General features: G+C 43.5%; 1 protein-coding gene across 7 annotated transcripts in view; it reads right to left on the bottom strand.

Moving 5' to 3' along the window:
* The window catches only part of PPFIBP2 (PPFIA binding protein 2), a 206,012-nt gene that overhangs the window by 96,947 nt on the left and 89,247 nt on the right, over positions 1 to 19,818 (bottom strand). Inside the window, exon 4 of one of the 7 annotated variants that reach the window (XM_025209275.1) lies at positions 12,551 to 12,610. The exons of 3 other annotated variants lie outside the window; for them this stretch is intronic. In XM_025209275.1, coding sequence (XP_025065060.1) covers positions 12,551 to 12,610 — 60 coding nt within the window. Of the gene's footprint in view, positions 1 to 2,359; positions 3,346 to 7,745; positions 8,267 to 12,550; positions 12,611 to 19,818 lie in introns of those variants that run through there. 3 more of the 7 variants (XM_025209279.1, XM_025209277.1, XM_025209276.1) reach the window with 3 other exon arrangements.

Here is a 19,818-nt window from a genome sequence, read left to right on the forward strand (position 1 = left end):
CTTCCCTCCTAGTAGTCGTGGGGGTGGGCAGCCGCCCCATGCCCCACCTTGATCCATCTTCCCAGCGTGACTTCCTCCGGGTCCCAGCTGACCCATGGTCGACCTCCTGTTCCTCCCGAGCTGGCGGGGCTCGTAGTTCCCATGCCAGGCTGCACGTTCCTGCCGAGCTGCCTGTGAGGGCTAGTAGCTCCCTGCCACCATCTCCAGCCACCATACCTGGGCTCCCTAATGGGGCTACGATGTCATTCCCAGGCTTCCCTTGACTCCTAGGCTTGAGCTTCTTGTCCAGTCTGCCGGAGTCCCCCAGCAGATGCTCCGCTCTGTTTCTCTGCACTCCAGGCTTGTGATCCTTGGCTCTGCAGATGGTGTCTCCCGGCCAGCATCCCACTCTTCCCCCGCCGGCTGCTCAGCTGTGCTCCCAGCTGCTTTTTGAGCAGCCCACATCTCTCCGAAGCTCCGGCCCCATTGATCGTCGATATGCAGGCTCAGGCAGCTTCGGAATTGTGGAGCCTGCATTCACGTTTCTCCCCGGCTGCTGCTCATTTGGACTCCTGCAGTGAGTATCGGGGTGCATGGGGCAGGGGTCTGGGACACACTAGACAGGCTTTTACTGCTCCTCTCACGAAGATCAACCTAGATCTATATAGTATCAAATTTATTTGATTTAGGTCAAATTGGTGCATGGAACTTCTGTACACTTTCCCTGCGCAGCCCCAGGACTGGGAAAACCCGGCTGCTGGCCTCGACTGCTCTTTGCACAACCCCCACCTTTATTGGGCTATTTTTTTCCCCCTCAGCCCCTTGCTGCCCTCCCCCACAACCAGCCAGCCATCCCAACCCCCATCCCACAAGCCACTTGGGGAGCAGCCACTTTTATCAGCATTTGCCACTACTGGAGCCAAGCAAGTAAGTCCTGTTGGGGGGAGGGGCAAGAGGGATGGGGGTATGGGTGCAACTCCCACACCTCTGGGTCACGCCTGCCCCCACCCCTCATGGGTCACACCTCCTCCCATCCCCCAGCAGACCCCCAGCTCCCTGCTAGTCCTCCATCTCGACTTACTTAATATCGGGCAGCCATTTTGAATAGATTTAACCGCTCCTGAACCCCCAGAATGTCTGTACTTAGCCTGTGTATATCTGCCATTGTTCCCCAGTTAAAGTAAAGGCTTCAAATATGGATTCATCCTAGCACCTGCCCAAGCTTTTTACAGACTTTCCCAGCTATATTATTCTCTCCTCTAGTTTGGACATAACGTTGGAAATACTTGCTGTGTCTCTAAGAATCACTTATGTTGTGATCCAATCATCGAACAATTTTCTTCCAAGAAAGAAGCTTAAGTGTTCCTCCAGAATATATGGCAAGAGTTACAAATTTCAGGGCATGATCTGTTTTTATTTTATAATAGCATCAGACTTAAACCCTGAGAAATACAAAGATGTGGAGCTGAAAAGGGAAAAATAAATGAGAACACTACTTCAGACAACTTTCACATTAGGAACAGAACCAAAGCCAGTGTTCAGATTTTCTACATCCACCCTCAAAGTTTAATGTTCCACAGTCTGCAAAAGCAAGCCCCTTTAAGCAAGCACATAGAGAAGATAATGACTATACAAGAAAAGACAAAAACTAACGCTATTCTGTGGCTTCCTTGAGTATGTTAACTTTCATCTTTAGGAATCTTCATTACAGTTTACTTTAAAAAAGAAAATAAAGGATGAGCAATATACTGAGATAGTAATTCATCACTGTTACTAGGGAAGTCATACTGAAAAAAATAATAAAGCTGACAGTAATTTCGATCAGCAGTTCTCAAATGTTTCTGGCAAGTCACAGATGTCTTTGCAGAAAGACTGCATTGCAGCTGCCCCCTCCTCCCTCTCACAGTCATGTGAATCACTTCCAGTTCCACTAGTAACTGAGTAAGAACTGTCAGCTGCAGCAGTTATTTTCATGGAAAAAGTAAGATTCAGGACACGATTAATATATTGTCTTTTATTGTAATTTGGCCACTGAAAACAAAAAATGCAGCCAGCAATGGGAGACCAGCCAGTTTTTCAGTCTACCAGCAGTCCATGGACCACAGTTTGAGACCCTTTAATTGATCACCTACACCCAGATTTAAGGAAGTGAACACTCAAACTCTTTTTTCTTGCCTCAATCTAACATAGGATTAAGGCTATTGAGAAAAATATACATTTTTCATACTTTTTTTTTTTTTTTTTTTTTTTACTATTCTGGGCCACCAATACATGCATCTCACAATGCTTGCATAGGGAAGAGGCACATAGCCTATTCAACAATATGATTATAATCTAAATCTCATCTATTGGTACCTTGGACTCTAAGGTTTAGAGCTACCTGATTGTGGTGGGGAAATGTTGCAAGGGGATGCTGGACACGTAGCTCTTCTCTCCTTTCTTCTAGAAGTAAGAGGAAAATCATTGACAGGTCTCTCTTCTTGCTCCGTCCTCTAACTCTAAGTGGGAGTGGTAGTAAACTAGTATGAGATGAAATCATATGATCCAAAACTGGGCAAAGCTGAGCTAGGGGAATTTGTGCATGCCTATGCAGCATGAATAGTGGCCAGAATTCTTTGACCTTATGTGGGCAAATGGATATGACAGATGGCAGTATTTGGCAAACCTAATCTACAATTAACTTTTCCCTAGTTTTGTAACCAGACTACTACAAATCTTTAGGGGGAAAAATCCTTATAGAGACCATAAGACTTTCACGGTCAGTAAATTGCTAGTCATGGAAAGTTTGGTGGGGACAACTGTCCCAGCACACCCAATGAAAATTAATAATTTTATTGCTCATACAAACAGATTTGAGATAAGTGGTAGCACTGGTGTACACCCATTTAGGACTGAACATGATAGATCAATATGGCTTTTGAAGCTGGAGTACCTAGCACAGGTCCTAGCAGCAATGCCTCTGGGTATGTCCTTCACAGTCCCCCTGTTCCTGCCTGCATGTGCCAAACCAGGAAATTTGCCAATGAAGCTGCTACGATACAGTGTAACCTCCCATGATTGTCCTTTGCTGCCCCACAGGACTTCACGCCTGGAGAGGGTATGCTTGTTCCTCAGGATGTAGACATTTTGCTGGTTTGTGTGTCTGCGTGAGTGCTGTAAATTCTCTCCTGCCACATCTTTGGTATTATAAAAAAAATAGAGAGGCTGATCTTCCCTTACACAGACACCACAAGTCCTGTGTCCCGGGGCTTCGCCTCCTCTACACCCTGCCTGGTGCCTCCCAGATGACAAACACAGGTAAAGAATGTTCAGACAATTTCCCAAAGTCTTTTCCCGGCATTGAGGATAAAGGAAACAAAAACACTTAGCAGTGGCATATCTCCTCAGCTCAGGAGGTAAAAGTCCAAATCAAAACACAGTCCGTATACTGAGACTAGGGGAAGCTGGCTCCCCTTCCCCTTTGCTCAGCTCTAGTACTCACAACTTTTCTGTCTTGTCTTGTCAGTTCTGGTTCCCCTCTGTACATCATTGCTGCAGAAAACCAGTCCCTGCCTTCTGGTAAATTACCCAGCTCCTCTCAGCTGGCTTCGATGAGAGCCGCTTGCTGCCACGGTTCCCACCATTTGTCCCTGCAAGGGCAATCCCTCTGCTGTGTGGGTGCTGCTGGACTGCCACAGCCACTTCCAGTCATCCTGCCCATCTGTTCCAGGCGAATTTTAAACTCTGCCACTGTGTTGCGCCCCTCCCATTGGGACCGGCGAGTCTTTATAAGCTGGGCTCGACCTGGGGCTGGCATTCCCTGGAGGGCCTGCCATTCTTCTGGGTTGCAATCTGGGAGCCTCGGCCCTACTGCATGTGTGGCCGATTGAGCTCCACTGCCACACAGGCATGTGTGAGGATGGTCACTGACAGTAGTTTTACCAGCACAATTCTGGGTTTGGTACATGGGAGCAGGACCAGGATGTGTTTGGCAGCCTCCCTAACAAGACACAGTGAGGACATGGTGTAGAAATACCCAAAGTCCAAAGCAAAACACAAGAGTCAAGAACAGGTATTTTCATTTCATGTTCATCTCTACAGATGAAAATAGGTAACAGCATTGCCCTTATACTGGATAGTCCACAAACGGTGGAAGACTGTCCATTCCACTTCTAGCCAACAACCACCAACTAAATTAACTGGGCCACTAAAGGCATCATTAATGATCTCAGACAACTCTCATATCACAGCTTTCTATAAAGATCAACATTAAAAAAAAAAAATTATTAGCCAATGCTGTCAAATCAGGATCAGTTTTGATTCAGAAACATGGGTACTAGTTAAGGTCAAGGGAAAGAATACCAGAGATCAAAGGGAAGACAGTAGAAACTGGTGATTGAAAGCAAATATAACATTCTCTAAGAAACTTCCAAGACCCCAACCTGGGGAACTGAAGTAGGTTTGTATGTAAGAGGGGTACCCATTGAGCTCATCCCTTCCTCTTCAATCTCTGGCTTCGCACTCCATCAAAGAAAGTTTAATCAGGGAAACTGTGATGTCTGACCTAGTTACAAACTGGTCTGATTCAAAAAGCCACCTTTCTGTAAAATGGCTTGAAAGGATAACCACCACCAAGTAAGCACTCCACAAGAAATATGCTGCTTCTTCAGCAGTAATGCTAGAAAAAGACTGCTGTGTGTACAAGGACTGAAACTGCTGAGAGGCACTCTTGCATCAATATAAATTACCATGGCCACCACAGCTGTACATACTTGGGTGTGCTCTTAACACTAGCAAGGTCTGAATGTCTCCATCATTGAATGTAAAATCATATAACACCTGAATAGAGTTGTGTGTATCTGCCAGTTCTCATTCAACTTCTCAGGCAATATAAGATGAATGTCTTGATGAATGAGAAATAGTTTTCTCAGAGCATGGCAATTTGCTAAGCATGCATTGGGCACAGTTGAATTGCTTTTTTTCACTAGTAGACAAAATATTACAGGTTTGGGGATGTGTTCCCTGTGTTTATGAGGAACAACAGTACTACAACTAGTAATATCTTTCTTACCAGTTAAAGGAAAGATTTTAACCATGCTGACTGTATGACCAAGGGCCGGTTGCTGCATTTTGGGGATCTGTTCACTTGCCCTTTCATCATAACCAAACAGAGCCTAGAACCCTTTCTGGTACTGCTCTCTTAACAAATCTTTTCATAACTAGGAAAGCATATTTGGTAGAGCTCAATTGTGGTGGCATTTAGTTGAACCTTATTTAAACGGTTTTTCTTCTTACATCTATCACAGTATAGGCTCTGCTGTGCAATTTAAACGTCACAGGAGACTGCTGCTTACAAGTTGATTCTTATTTCCTGAGAATCTGAAAATATCAGCTGCACCATTTGTTTAACTTGCCTGAGTGTTGTGATCCTACATTTGTTCCTGCACTCCAGTCATGCAGCTGAAGTCCAGAGACTGTATACTGTAATGCGAATCCAGCTACGCCACCTAACCAACTGCAACATCACAACTGATCCTTATCCCTTAAGCGTTTTCAACTCATGGTGAAACTGGAGCCTGCTTTGGCACAGATCACTGAAGGTTTATGGAAGACCATTTCCAGTTGCTCTCTACTGAGAAATATTCTTTACTGTGGGGGAAGTAGTGCTTTTATTATAAGCCAAAGAGCATCAGCTTACGATTACAGGATCTGAAATCTGAATATGCTATCACAATTGGTGCCAGAGAACATGTGACACAACACTAGAATTCTATGGCATGAGAATTCAATAAATCACTGAGATAATTTCTACATTTTATCACTTATCAAAAGAATTTGGGAACATAATGGCTCAAGTTCTTCTGCAAGCTGTGCAAGATTATTTGCAGCTTTCTTATTTCTGTTCCTCACTTCCCTTCCCTCACACAATTTTTTCTTTAAGAAACATCCCTAGAAAAGGGGGCAGTATTGATACTCTGCCTTATAGTCCTCTACATAAAAGGAATTGCACACAACTTCAGCAATGCCATTAAACTTTCATTTCTTCAAAACAATACAAAACAGTCTCTACTCTTAACAGAACTTACACATCCTGTTCAGATATGGTTTCAATTGTCCTTTTATATGCCATTTCAAAAATGAATTATTTCTAAAGCATTGGTGTTATGCAATCTTTACCATAAGAAACACAAGATTAGAGGTATGTCTGCAATGTCCAAGACAGTTTAAAATTCAACTCTGAAGACTCCAACTCTCTGAAAGTTACTTCCTTGACCACTCCCATTTTATTAGAACAAACCTACATGTGTTATTAAGTTCATTTTCCAATGTAGGATGGACATTCTGATTAACCTGTACTTGATGCACCTAACTTTGGAGAGATGATACTAAGCAGGAAAAGGAAAACTGTATTGTTTGAAAACTTATTTCAATAAAAATAGAAATATAACATCTAACCTAGCGAAAACAGCATTACAAGTTAGTTACCTCTCCTTTACATGTGCAAAGCACAGGTTAACTTTAGATAGTAAAATTATCAACTGCTACTTCCTGCTGCATACCCCCATCCAGAAATACAAGGGCCTCCAGAAATGAACCAAATATTTCCCGTAAGGTTTTTAAAAGTGAGCTTCAAGTTTCACAAGCTTCACCCTTTATCAGAGATTAAAATAACATAGTGAAGCTTTACATGCATTCAAGAAGCCAAATCAGAGTTGCAGAGCCTAAATGAAGAGCCTGTTTACCTTTCACAATCAGAATAATTTCTCTTTGCATTATTTCACATAGTTATAGTCAGTTACTACACATTTCAACATTAATACATTAACAGGCAAAATCTAAAAACTGTGCAAGAATACTTGCTTGATTCTATAATCATACAAATGTTTTCATGGAAAACATTTGCATGAAATGCTTAAAGCTAGACATTTTTGGAAAATAATAAATGGGAGTATAAAAGCTAAATATGCTATTACCTACAGGGAAAGTTATTAAATAAGATAGCTAATACTTAAATAGGACAAATACATTTTACCTTAAAGAATTTACATATGGCCTATTTATTGCAACCTTTAAAAACTGAAGAATACATGAAGTCAAGAAAGCATTTAAGATCATTAAAAATCATTTGGTTCTTAGATGAAATGAACATGTTACTGTAAGCACCTACTTACTTGCAAAAGACAAAAATAATCTCATCAAGTTATTAGGTAATTAAATTTGTTTATACTATTCATCACAAAATTAAGAGTTCAACTGCTTTTAGTCTGTTTTTATAATATATAAATGAATATGTAAAAAAAAAGGAAAAAGCCGCCCCCCCCAAAAGCAAACAGAACCCTTCTCCCCACCCCCCAATCCTGGAGTTCCTTGCACTTACACCTATGCACAAAGGGTTAAGTAATGAACAACTACTGTTGTTAAGCAAACACCCCCTTTTATCCTAGAGTAGGTTATAAGCAACATACTCTCATTTCATACAATAAACTCTTACATGGATGCACCTTGTAGGTTTACAGTCTCAGAAGCAGCTTGGAGATTTAATGGAAGCAAAATAAAATATTATTTTACCATTAGTTCAAAGCTTGATTTTAGTTGCATTTTAAGGACAAAACAGCTGTTTTCCCCGTTATGGAAATATGCCTATAATTAGTTTCTCATGAAGAACTTGGCAATAGTTTAAACCTGAAGCATTAGCTGTATTTTTCCTCGTTATGCTGTACAGCTTGAAATTTGTTAGCTATAATAAGTTGTCACAAAGAGCCAGCAGAACACAATAAATTACTTACCCTCTTTAACCACGTAAAGTGCTTGTAAATATCAATCTCACCATCCATGCTTTGGGCCCATCTCAGCAATTATATTTCCAGGTTTAAGAGTAACTATTTGGGTTGGGGATAAAGCTTTGTTCTGAAGAACACAACTGTGATTTCTTCCTATTCCTTCCCTCACATCTAAAAACATGGATCCATGTTCAGACGTTATTTAAGTCTTCTGAGTCTGTCCCTCAGACTTCTCCCAAATGCTTCCGACGGATGTATATACAGCACACAACTGTACAAACTTCAGACTGAGCATCTGTTTGTTTCAGTGCAGATCACATTTAGCAACAAGCTGCAATATCATTAAAGGCTTCAAAAGATATATCATGCCAGTCGGTCTCTGGAAAAATAGCAGTCTAAACCTGCAATAACCATTCACTTTTAATGGTAAAAGAACAAGCTAAAAATTACTAAGCTGTCACTGAGAAACTATTTTCAAGTAATGCCTTCTCTGGCTTTCTGTTTCAAGAGTGGCTGGAACTCATTACCCAAAGACCCCCCATTTCCTGTCTCTGTTTTACTCTGTGTTTATCATAGCACGACTCAGTTTCTCAGTTTATTTCAAGCTGGGGCTAAGCCTAAAAATAAGCCCTGCACTTTGAATTGCTTGCCTGTTCTTACAAAAGACACTGAGAAATAGAAGGGATTCAAGAAGGACCCTTACGGATGAAGTCAAGTATTCTGTGAACACTGCTTTTGCCAGAGGGGGCAATGTTTCATCTTCACAAAGGACAGCGGCACGCTCCCAACTTTTTACAGTCTTTTTCTGTTAGAGCTGAAGCTGCACAACATGGCAATGTTTCAAACTTGCAATGCTGAGATGAATGTATAGTCAAAGCAATGGTTCTGGTGGATAGAGGGGTGAGGAGAAGACTCTCGGGGAATCTCCTCTCATTATGGTGCTCCCTTAGTTCCTTCACACAGAGCTATGGTTGTATCCACGTTTCCTTATATACTCCAGTTTCTCAGCCTCTTTAGATTTTTATCAGTGGAAACCTGGAACTAGCAATAAAGAATTCCATATTAGGAGAAAACTGTTTTAGGGGCAAAAATGTGAACATTGTAAGAAGTTAAAAAATGGGGTTCAGATCATATCATCCTATGCAGAAAAAAAACATACACACATAGTTATTGAGGGGGGGAGAGGGAGGGGCGGGAGAGCTGAGGTTATGCTGCATCATATCATTGGAGAGATGGGGCTTACTACCTTGCTAAGACAAAAGTGTTCCCATAGCCATAGGATTTCCAGCAGATAAAAGGCCATTCGCATACATTCCCACTGTCAGAGCAATGAGGGGAGAGGGGATTGCTCCCTACTGTGCCCATCATGGGGGGCAGTCCCCCCTCCCCTCTCTATTCTGTCATGCAGGAACACAGAAGCAAGGACATAGATGCCAGGATTTCCCTCTTCTCCCCTCCCCCTGGCTGCTGCTGACAGCTGGCTGGAGGCAGGCTGGGGATGAAGCAGGCTAAGTTCCAATGCAGCTCCCTGGGAGGGAAGGTTAGCAGGGACTGGCAAAGCATCCTGGGATGCTGGCAGACAGAAACCTAACTTGAGTCAGGAGGGGATCTGGTACAGAAGTTCGATAGACCGGCCTAACATAAATCACTTAAGTCTGATGACACATCAATCCAGGTCTCTCTTAGACTGGTTTCTGCCATTTTTAAACCAGTCTGTGTGTGCTGAACTTCTGTTCTGTTACAGGTTTAGATCTGTTTCTGTTCACTTATACTTGTTTATGTATAATGTCTACCTAACCTATGAGTTGATTTTTGTCACTTAAAAGTAATATCCTTTTTTGACTAAAAGCACAGACAGACCTTTGACAGCACAATGGAATGGTAAGTTGCCAAATTTACACTATGGCATTTCTGACAGCACTTTAGAGATTTGGGATCATTTGTGCTAAAAACTGTATACACTAAGTATTTACTATTATCTGGTCACTACCGACATGAAAGCCCTTTCTTCCGTAGTTTTTGACGTCTGACACAGCCTTCCTTTATCTTCTTGCTTTATCAAACCTCCATCCTGTTTAACATCTCATGTAAATATTGCATATATAACATATATATATAGTACATGAAACATGGACATGTGTGATGGCCACAGGCTTGGCTGACAGACTGGGAACTGAACCGAGAGCTTCCCAAATTAAACACACAGGCTGCTATAGCTTGAGATAGAACAATCAGAACCTTCCGAAACATCATCATACAATAAAACAGTTCTGAACAATAATTTTCTCTCAAGCACTGGATCGACATTATGCAGTACTCCTAGTGAGATACCAGACTTGCTATTATAACTTTTCAAGACATCAGCTCCTCAGTTTCAGATTATTTTTAATACTACCTTGCCTCTCAAGAGCTTCCCTGCTGCATTTTGTTTTCATGAGCCAGAATTTATAATTCTTTAAAAACTTTTGACATTCCTAATGTCTCTGTTTGGTAGCCACGGAAGACATCAACTAATAATGTTCAAGGAGAATTGTATTACTGATCACTGCTGTTTCAATATAACATTCACAGCTAGGTGAACATTGGCTGTCTTCTGTAAGAGTATTTTAAATTACTAACATACCTTATTTCTGTCTGGTGATTTGTTCCAGATTTCATGCAACTGCCCCTTGATTTTGTTACAGGCATTCTTCCTGACTAAAATGTAACCATATCTAAATTCCCAGTTATCTCACGCTCAGTCAGTACCTTGTCAGCTAGGTATGTTGACAATGTACATTCCTAACAGTCACATGCCTGCTCTCAACCTGTCACCTGCATGCTGGCCGTTACACCCGGTTTGAGCTTTGCCCCAAAGCACCAAAGGCACTAAGTGAATAAATATAGAGAAACAAATGTGTCATACATGAATCAGAATGCCGGCATTTAAATCTCAACTCACATACAGATAAGCTAAGAAAAGAAGTTATAGTTTAGCAATATTTATTTTTATTTGATTGCCATTATACTGCCCCATTATTCTTTCTATCCAGGAAATACGTATCCTTCTCCCCTCTCCCCACCCCTCCCTCCCTGGCCGTGATTGTTGACTTCTAATTGTTCTTATCTTTTAAAAAAACCCACTCGTTTAAATCCAGAATAGTGTTTCCCTTCTTCTTGGTTGATTCAGAATTTCACTTGAGTATTTTTAGGTAGTATTATCTTCCATATTTCCCAGTGTCTCCCCCACCCGAAGGAAATAGACACATAAAATGCAAGAAAAAAGAAACCTATAGAAGCAATGGGAATATAATCTTAGAATTAACATAGCTCCTGAATTCTGCTGTTCGTAGTTCGAAGCTATTGAAAAAAGTACCTTCCCATCCCAGGGTCTCAGAAGAGGCCAAGTGATCACTGCTGCTACTGATACAATGTCAAATACCCCTTTTCAGCATCAGGAAAGTTAGCTAACTGAACTTCTTCCCTACTAATCAACAGACACTACACAGCTAATACTCCATGCAGTTCTGAGTACTTTGTGGTCTATGCACTACATTCACTTTAAGAAAGTTGAGTACTCTTTAATCCCACTTCAAATAGGAGATTTGCCACAACACACTACTTAAATCTACCAAGATGCAGTATGTGTTAGACCCTTAATTTACAGACTGTACAGTTAGAGCCCCAGTGTTGTCCTCTCTTTGCTTAGGTGGCAGGGGAAGAGAAAATTATAGATCCATTGGGATTGGAAAGAAATTACAATAAGTTCCTCACATCCCCTCCAGCTCTGTGGAGACTCCTACATCTCTGGGGCAGAAGAGACTGTGGAGATGGCTGCTCTCAGCTTCACTGCTTCTCTGCCAGTCTTGTTGAGACCCTTGTTGCATTGTATTATGATGTAAATATTGTCAGGATGCATTAGGATAGCAGCAGGAAGATGTGTGGGGAGTTTTCTCTTAGTAGAACCATGTTAGAGGAAGGAGAAAAAGAAAGGAATGCGGAAACCTGAAAACTCCTTATGTACAACTGAACTCCAATGGTCTTGCAATTGGCATGGGTGCTGAGGATCAACCCACTGAAAATGAAGTACCTCTAAACCAGGGGTTTTCAACCTTTTTTAGCAGGTGTACCCCTTTTAGTGGTAGCAGCTGGATGCAGGGGGGGAGGAGGGGGACTGCATGCATGCGGCACCCACCGCTGCACCCCACTTTCATATGGCTGGTGGCACATGCATCTCTGCAGGCTGCTGACGGGCCTTGCGTTCAGCCAATCGTGCATCAGCTGCCAGCAGCCCATGGAGGTGCGCGTGTCATCGGCCATGGGAATGTGGGATGGGGTAGTGGCGGTGGCAGCCGCCACGTGTGACCCTCCCTGCCCCCCCAGTCTGGTCAGGTGGTGCCTGTGCAGCCCGCAGAGCAGTGCCATTGTCCCCCACCCCTGGCCCTGCTCCTGGGAGTGGGCATAGAAACACACTCCCCCCCCACCATTGAGACTTTCACATCAGCCCGGCGGCCAATCAGGAGAGAGAGCTGAGGTGGGAGGTGGGGAGGAGCCATGGTATGCCAGGTGGGGCTGGCAGTGTCCAGCGTGCCCCTCCCCCTCCCCCTCTCCTGGGTAAGAGGCGAATGCACCAGGGGAGACTCCTCCACCATGCCCTGGGGCATGCTCTGTCCCCACCTGCCCACGCATAACCCCAAAGACTTTTCTAAGTACCCCTGAGGGTATGCATACCCCTGGTTGACAACCCCTGCTCTAAACAATCCCTACAGAATGGTTTATGTGGGGAGGGTTAAGGAGAAAAGAAGAAACTATACCATGCATCCAACTCATACTTTCCTGTTGTCCTCCGCGCCGTGGAATTTGGAACTTTCTAATTCCATAAATTTCAGCTTCTGAAGATAAAAAGGGTCAAATTCACCATAAAGACATTTCATTTTCCATCATATCAACAGCCCAAGTCTATACTTTTGCCCAACATTTTCAATGAAGGTTATTTAAATTTTTAGGTCAGCAGTATAGTTCAGAGCTGTGAAGAAGCTTCTGGATATCTCCTCATTTTGAGTACTTCTATTAGCCTGTCTTTACTCCCTACTTCTGTTCTTAGGCCCTCTGTACTGCTTGCGTTTGAGGGGCCTAAGCCCTGTTAGCCCCAGCCTTCTGCTATCTATACTCGTGACCCTTAAAAATCGCAGTGTGGGGTTCTGGTTTTCGCAGTTCCCGCGTAGTCCACGAAATTGCGATTTTCTCAGGGCCCTACATATACTGTCTAGTTTGAATACACAGAAGCTGGCATTGTAAGTGCATTTAACACATGTTAAGTGTCCCATGTAATGTGACCCTTACATCCGGCCAGCTGAACCAAACACGTTTCAATGTAGATTGAAAGTATATTTTTTCAGGGTTTGTTTTTTTTAATTGATCATGAAAACTAGGTAAGTTCTCTCTTTTCTTGATAACAAGTCTTTCAATCAAAGGATTTTTTAATTTTTTGCAGTTCACATTTTAGCCTCTTTAAAAAACAAATGAAAACGTAGTAATTACTTTTAAACATCAATATTTGAAAATAATTAGAGCTGTGCATCATATTAAATCAATAGGAAGCACTTGAAATTGCTCTGGCAGGATGTTACATAAAATGAAAAAACATCAACAAGTAGACTGACACGAAGAGAAAGAGGAAATTTTTAAAAAACATATTTGTCAATTGCTTTGCTGAAGAAGAGAAGTGACTCAAGTAAACATCTGAAAGATATTTTGATAAATACAAATTTTCCAGTTCCATCATTCAAAATCTTTCTAAAAGCTAATGAGAATCACTATATCCCAAATTTGGATTTTTGAATATATACTGCTGAGCTCTCTGAATATTAATAAGAGGAGAGGATGTTTCAATGGGAGTGGCAAGTACAGTTTGAAATATGGTGCCCTGATGGCAGAGGTTTTCAACAGTCCATATTCAGACACTGCCTGGGGATCTCTACTCTTAAAGATCAGCCCCAATTACACACAGAAAACTACATTTTTACTGTGCACACCAGAAGCATAACTGGTTATTACTGTGCCACAGGCAGTGGTGGGCACATGGTACAGGAGCAGCAGCAATGACCAGAGATTTGCTTTCTGGAGGGGAAGCTTTTTTAAAGGAGCATTTGCATCTCTTCCCCTTGAGAAAGAGAATGTAAATAGAAACAACATAATATGCTTTACTTATCAACAATAGTAATCTGAGGGGAATGGGATTTGCTTGGAAAGCTAGTCGTGGGGACAGGATGGGGAGAGAGAAAAAGTACAAACACAAAAGCACTTCATAAGGTGGGAGAGTTCAAGCTCTACCACTCCCTCACCGAGGGGGAGCTCAGAGCTCACTTTTCATTAGCAGCATGGATGAAGGTATCAAAATATCTTTCAGATGTTTCCTTGAGTTTCTTCTCTTCTGACCAACCCTGCCAGCAGTTCTCCAGCTCCCCTTGCTGAAGGGCTGGCAGAGCAAGTTCTTGGGGCACTTTCCTTTGAACAGCTTACTCTGTGAACTTGAAGCAGGCCACACAGTGTCACAGTTTCCAACAAGCAATATTACCTGTTGCTTGATGGAAATTACACCTTCTAAGGGCCTAAGTCAACTTATTACATCTCTAGTATTCTGCTCAACTGGGACCTATGGGTTAACTTGAAACTCAGTTAAGATAACAGAAGAACTCTCCTTGAACAATGTTTGTTACTTAAAATACTTAACAAACAAAATAGTAAGTGCTATTTTTAATTACTGTGGAAGCACCAAAATTAGGAGGTGGGCATGACTTAAAATTCAAAAGTATATAAAAATATTTATATCAGATTTTCCTACTCATCTTTTTCCCTACCATCTGGCAAACAGAGTTATCATGTTTGCCAGAATTATTTTTTTAAAAATGAATATGGTTAGGAAAATACTGACATTTTTTCAGGAGTCAGCAGCTCACTAAAGGCCAATGTATAATGCTCCATGTTGAAGAGTTTTAAAGTAACTACAGACATTTTACTTGAAGAAAGTTTTCCTTTTGTTTTCAGTGAAATAGGATTCTCACTTGTTTAAAATGAGGCTATAATAATTTTAAGTGAATTGAAGTCAAACATTCTTATGGGAAAAGGGTCTGTGCAAAAATGTGGTAACACATGCACACTAGCAATGCAGAATCACATTTGGAGTTAGCAAAAAAAAAAGATAATTCAATATGCATTATTTAGCTGACCAAGTCAAAACAGTCAGTGGTTTTTAATGCTGAAATTACTACCTACTTTATGATATGCCATTTGGTCACTGAGCTACTGAAATATTTAACAAATAACTATGATACTGAAGTTGCTTCATAGACAGTTCTCTATGATAATTCTAGCTTCCTCTTTAGTTTGCCAGACAACGATATTTCTGGGCACAAAGCATTTCTAAAGACAGTCCTGTTCACCCAGAGGCATAGATTCTAAAAAGAATTAGATAATTACAGCTGCCCAGTTAAACACCTTTGCTTTTTCAAAACAACTGTCCTGTTCTAAACTACAATCTCAGTTCTGACTCACCTACCATGCCACAAAAGGGGAAGGCTTGTCCCACTGTATTTGGAATCGGTCTTCCAAGTGGTGCTAGAAACTTGAGGTACAATCAAAAGCCTGCCAGGACTAGCTGCACCTCTTCCTTCTTTCCTTTCTCTACCAAAACATTGCACTAACACAGCTATTGGGGCCAATACCCCGTGCACATTTTGGCTGTTTGGCTCTCTGGCTGTAAATAGATATCTCTTCATGCAGGCCCAACTGTCCAAGATTTGAATTTCATCAAAGTAGGAGGCACAGTCATTTACACACATTGCCTTTCCATGCTGTGTTGCTGCTCCTCCCCACATAGGTGACTAGTGAGAGCATACAGCTGGCTGGTTTGTCCAAGGAATGATCTTCAGTAACCTTAGAGATGCATGCAGCCCTGTCCTGGGAAAAAAGCATTAGCATATTTTTATCCCACATCATTCAGGGGGACTTGAACCTTTGTTGGCTTCTGGGACAAAAGGCCTTCTCTGGGACAAATGCAATGTCTATTTACATCCTCCATGCACTCCTAATTTCTTTATGCCATGCAGTTAAGTATTTCAAAGGAAGGATGCACAGAATGATGTACCACATCCATTAAATATTGTAAAGCTTTGGGATACATTTTGGCTAGGGACAGACATTCAAAAAGCCTGGGCCTGAATTGATTCAATCTTTGATTCAACTTCCTAGGTTGAACCAGTTTGCAACTGTACAGACATTCTCTCTGGACTGAGGAAATTGCAGTGGCTCAGGCTAGAAGCCGGGGATTGCTAGACTAGCCTTCCCTTTCCGCAATGCTAAGCTGAGAGGGGGAACGGGGGGCATAGCCAGGCCTCAGCAGGACCCCCTGATTAGGGAGAGGTGTAAACCCCTACCCAGCCTGCACCTTCCCAGGCTTTTCCACACTCACTGCTCAAGGAGCAGGAGTGTTCCTGCCCCTAGCTCCTGGCCAGCACTCTCACAGGCAAAGGATGTGTGTAGGGTGAATGCATCTGTTGATGATACTGAGCTTTTCAATCTCCCTCTCCCTGCTTCTTCATACCGTCTGCAAACCTGACAGGTGAGCGAGCCATCACAGACCTGATAATACAGTGTTCATCAGCCTATCAACAAAACAAAAGCCTCTCTCATTAGTTTAAGTTCTCCTTAAACAGCTTTTTCCAAGAAAGGAAGGGAGGGGACATTACCACTGACCTGTTGATTAGCTCCAAAAAACCCTAAGCAGACACTGTTCTGTCTGCCTTTGTCCTGTCCCAGTGAAATTGAAGACACACACTCAGAGTCACCTGCCAGCATTAGATAGCATACCATTATACATACATAGGGTCTATGGGGCTGGGATCCATGCTGTGGAAGATGGGAGGGAAGGAGGGAGGGGATCCCTACTTGAGCAGCAAACAACCGGGGGGTGGGGAGGATGCGGGGCAGGGGGAAGCAAGGCAGACCTTGCTGCGCCTGCATTCTCTGCTGGAGCTCTGGCTAGGGAGCAGAGGGGTGGGGCTAGCCCTGTTCTCTGGAGCACACAGCTCAGCCCAGGACTGCAAAAAATCTGGGATACTGGGGGATTCTGGTTTAACTTAAACCAGGAAGGGGTATGGGACAGACATTGCATAAACCAGTTTAATGCAAAATCAGTTAAGTCTGATACTACATTCAACCAGGTTTATCTTTAACCTGTTTTAGCCATTTTGAAACTTGTTTATGTACACTGAACTTATGTTCTGCTACAGGTATATACCTGTTTCTGGTCACTTAAACCAGTTTATGTGTAATGTCTGTCCCAAGCCCTTAATGTTACAGAAACATCAGCAGCTTCAATGGAATCTCTTTGCAAGGTGACACTGTAGCTTCTAGAACCTCAAATCTCAGGATGAAAGACAGAAACATTATAAGCCTTGTCATTTGAGCCAATGGCCTTACTGAATTTAATTTCCAGTACCACAAATGGATTGCACTTAGGGTCTTATACCATTCCCTTTAAACCTTTTTGGATCAGATGCATGTTTTCAGAAGTGCACAACTCAACTCTACTTAAACTATGAAGTCACCACCACTGTTTTCACAATAAAAAAAGTAAGGAGACATTTATAGAAATACAGTTAAAGAACTAAATGGACCTAACAGTTCTTGGTTATGTTATTCCTATTATTATATGAACATAGCTAAATTTTCTGGAAGCCTACAGACCTATATCTAGAGTACAGCAAATATTCTAGAGGAAGCTACGATTTTCATTACGTTAAATTTAAAATGGATTTAGTGCTTGTTAAAAGTACCTAACTGCCAAAAGCATCTCTTTTTTATTTACAGAACATTGTATAACATGGATAATGGTCATTAAAACTTTGTGTTCGTCGGCATGTCAATGTAACTTAATCCTGATTTAGTCAGCCCAAACTCCATGGCCTTATCCACCCTAGCAAACTTTGCAGCTGCAATTCACCACCGGTGGTAGCAATAATAGAATTTGTAAGTTCCTCAGGCAGGGAGTCCTAATATGTTTATACTGGCCATTGCATAAGGGTGTGCACGCTTTAGTTGCTGCAAGAGGACTCTATTCTCTACAGCAGTGGTTTTCAACTTTTTTCCATATTTGAATGGAGGCACGGACTCTTCTGAATTGTAAGAATCATGTATTCACATGTGTTTGACTGATCAGAGTAATCTTCCACAGACCCCCCTAGATATGGTCTGCAGACCTCCAAGAGTCCGCAGGTCACAGGTTGAAAACCACTGCTCTACAACTCAGGGATATCTGAAATGCCCTCCATAAGGTAAGAAGACCTAGAAATAAGGTAAAGTGCTGTCTATATGACAGCTTAAAGGATTGAATTGTGTTTATGAAGTTTGCTAATGCAGACACAACATATGAGAACCTTTGTTGACCAAGATAAGGTTTTGCTAGGGACAGAAGTTACACACAAACTGGTGTAAGTGATCAGAAACTGGTTTAAATCTGTAACAGAACAGAAGTTCATTGTACATAAACCAGTTTCAAATGGCTGAAACCGGTTTGCGAAAAACCTGGTTGAATGTAGTATCAGACTTAACCGATTGAAGTCAAACCGGTTTATGGAATTCGTGTCCCAGACCCCCCCTTTAAGTTAAATCAGAGTCTCCTGGCATCCCAGCATGCCCTGTAGCCCTGGGCTGGGCTGTGCTGTCTGTTCCAGCTAAGCAGCGTTGGCCCCATCTCTCTCCTCCCTAGTCAGAGCACTATCACTGCTCCAGCTGGCTGAGGAAGGACAGGGGTGTGTGAAACCCTGCAATAGAGTGCCATCAGGTTTGCCTGGCAGGGGGGTAGCAGCCCTTTCCAGAAGTCCCCAGCCTCCCACCAAACTCACTGCTCCAGCAGCAGGAGCAGGGGCATGGACAGACCCCAGTAGCTTCAGGGGAAGGGAGATTTAATCCCCTTATTGCAGAGGTGGCAGTGTGGGCACTGATAGAGTGATAGGCTCTGCTTATGCACCCAGGGCCGCAGTGGCCAGCTGCTAGTAGCCTGAGAGGAATGGGGGGGTTTAATCCCCACATTGCAGGCAGCAGTGGCAGGGCACCAACATGGTGCTGGCTCTGTTCCACGCTGCAGATTGCCTCAAGCAGAGTCCGCACCACAGCGCTTGGGCCAAGTCCCTCAGAGGGGCGACCAGCCAGCTGCAGGGTGGGGGGATGTGACCTTGCTGTGGTTGGGGGGGAGCTGGGATGTGGGAAGCAGCAGAGGGAGGCAATGGAGTGCTGTAGCCTGGTCTGGCCTGGCCCCACAGGCCAGCAGCGTAGACAGCTACTGGCCTGTGGCAGGCCCCCCCCCCCCCCCCCCCCAGCCGCGGAGAACACTGCAGTGAGGCACCTGTCACCCACTGCCTGCTTGTGGCAGCACCAGGTGCTCGGGGCAAGCTGCTGCAGGATGGACTGGGCTGCACTCCTGGGCTGAGGGGCTGGGCCACACCGGGCTTCAGTGGTCCACTGCCTCCCCGCTCCACTGCCCACGCCCCTGGACCACAACAGCCCACCCTGAGTGCCTAGTGCTACTGCAAGCAGGCATCTGGTGACAGGTGTCTCACCTCTGTCCACCATGATGGTTGCTCCACTGCTGCTGCCAGGAGAGGCAGGGGGCTGGGAGCCACACTGTAGGTGCAGCTCACCTGCAAACCACAGCCCCAGCATTGGGGGGATCCTCGCCACCTGGGGCTGCTCCAGATCAGGCCATGCTTCTGCAACAATCAGGCTCTGTAACTAGCCCTGGCTTCCCCGCCTCCCCCCACCACAGCCAGGTCACATCCCTCCTCCCTACCCTCTCCCTGTGGTCAGCTGGCCACTCCTTGGAGGGACTTGGCCCAGGGTGCCATGTTGGTTCCCCTGCTGCTGCTGCCTGTAATGAGCGGCTTAAACCCCTCCTTCCCCTCAAGCTACTGGCATCTGGCCACCACAGCCCCAGGTGCACAAGTGAAGCCTATCAGTGCCTGTGCCACCCGCCCTTGCAACGGGGGGATTATAAACTCACTTCCCCTCAGGCTACCAAGGTCTAGTTCCACTCCCATTCCTG

This window comes from Alligator sinensis, unplaced genomic scaffold (genome assembly GCF_000455745.1).
Source record: "Alligator sinensis unplaced genomic scaffold, ASM45574v1 scaffold1072_2, whole genome shotgun sequence".
NCBI classification, from domain to species: domain Eukaryota; kingdom Metazoa; phylum Chordata; order Crocodylia; family Alligatoridae; genus Alligator; species Alligator sinensis.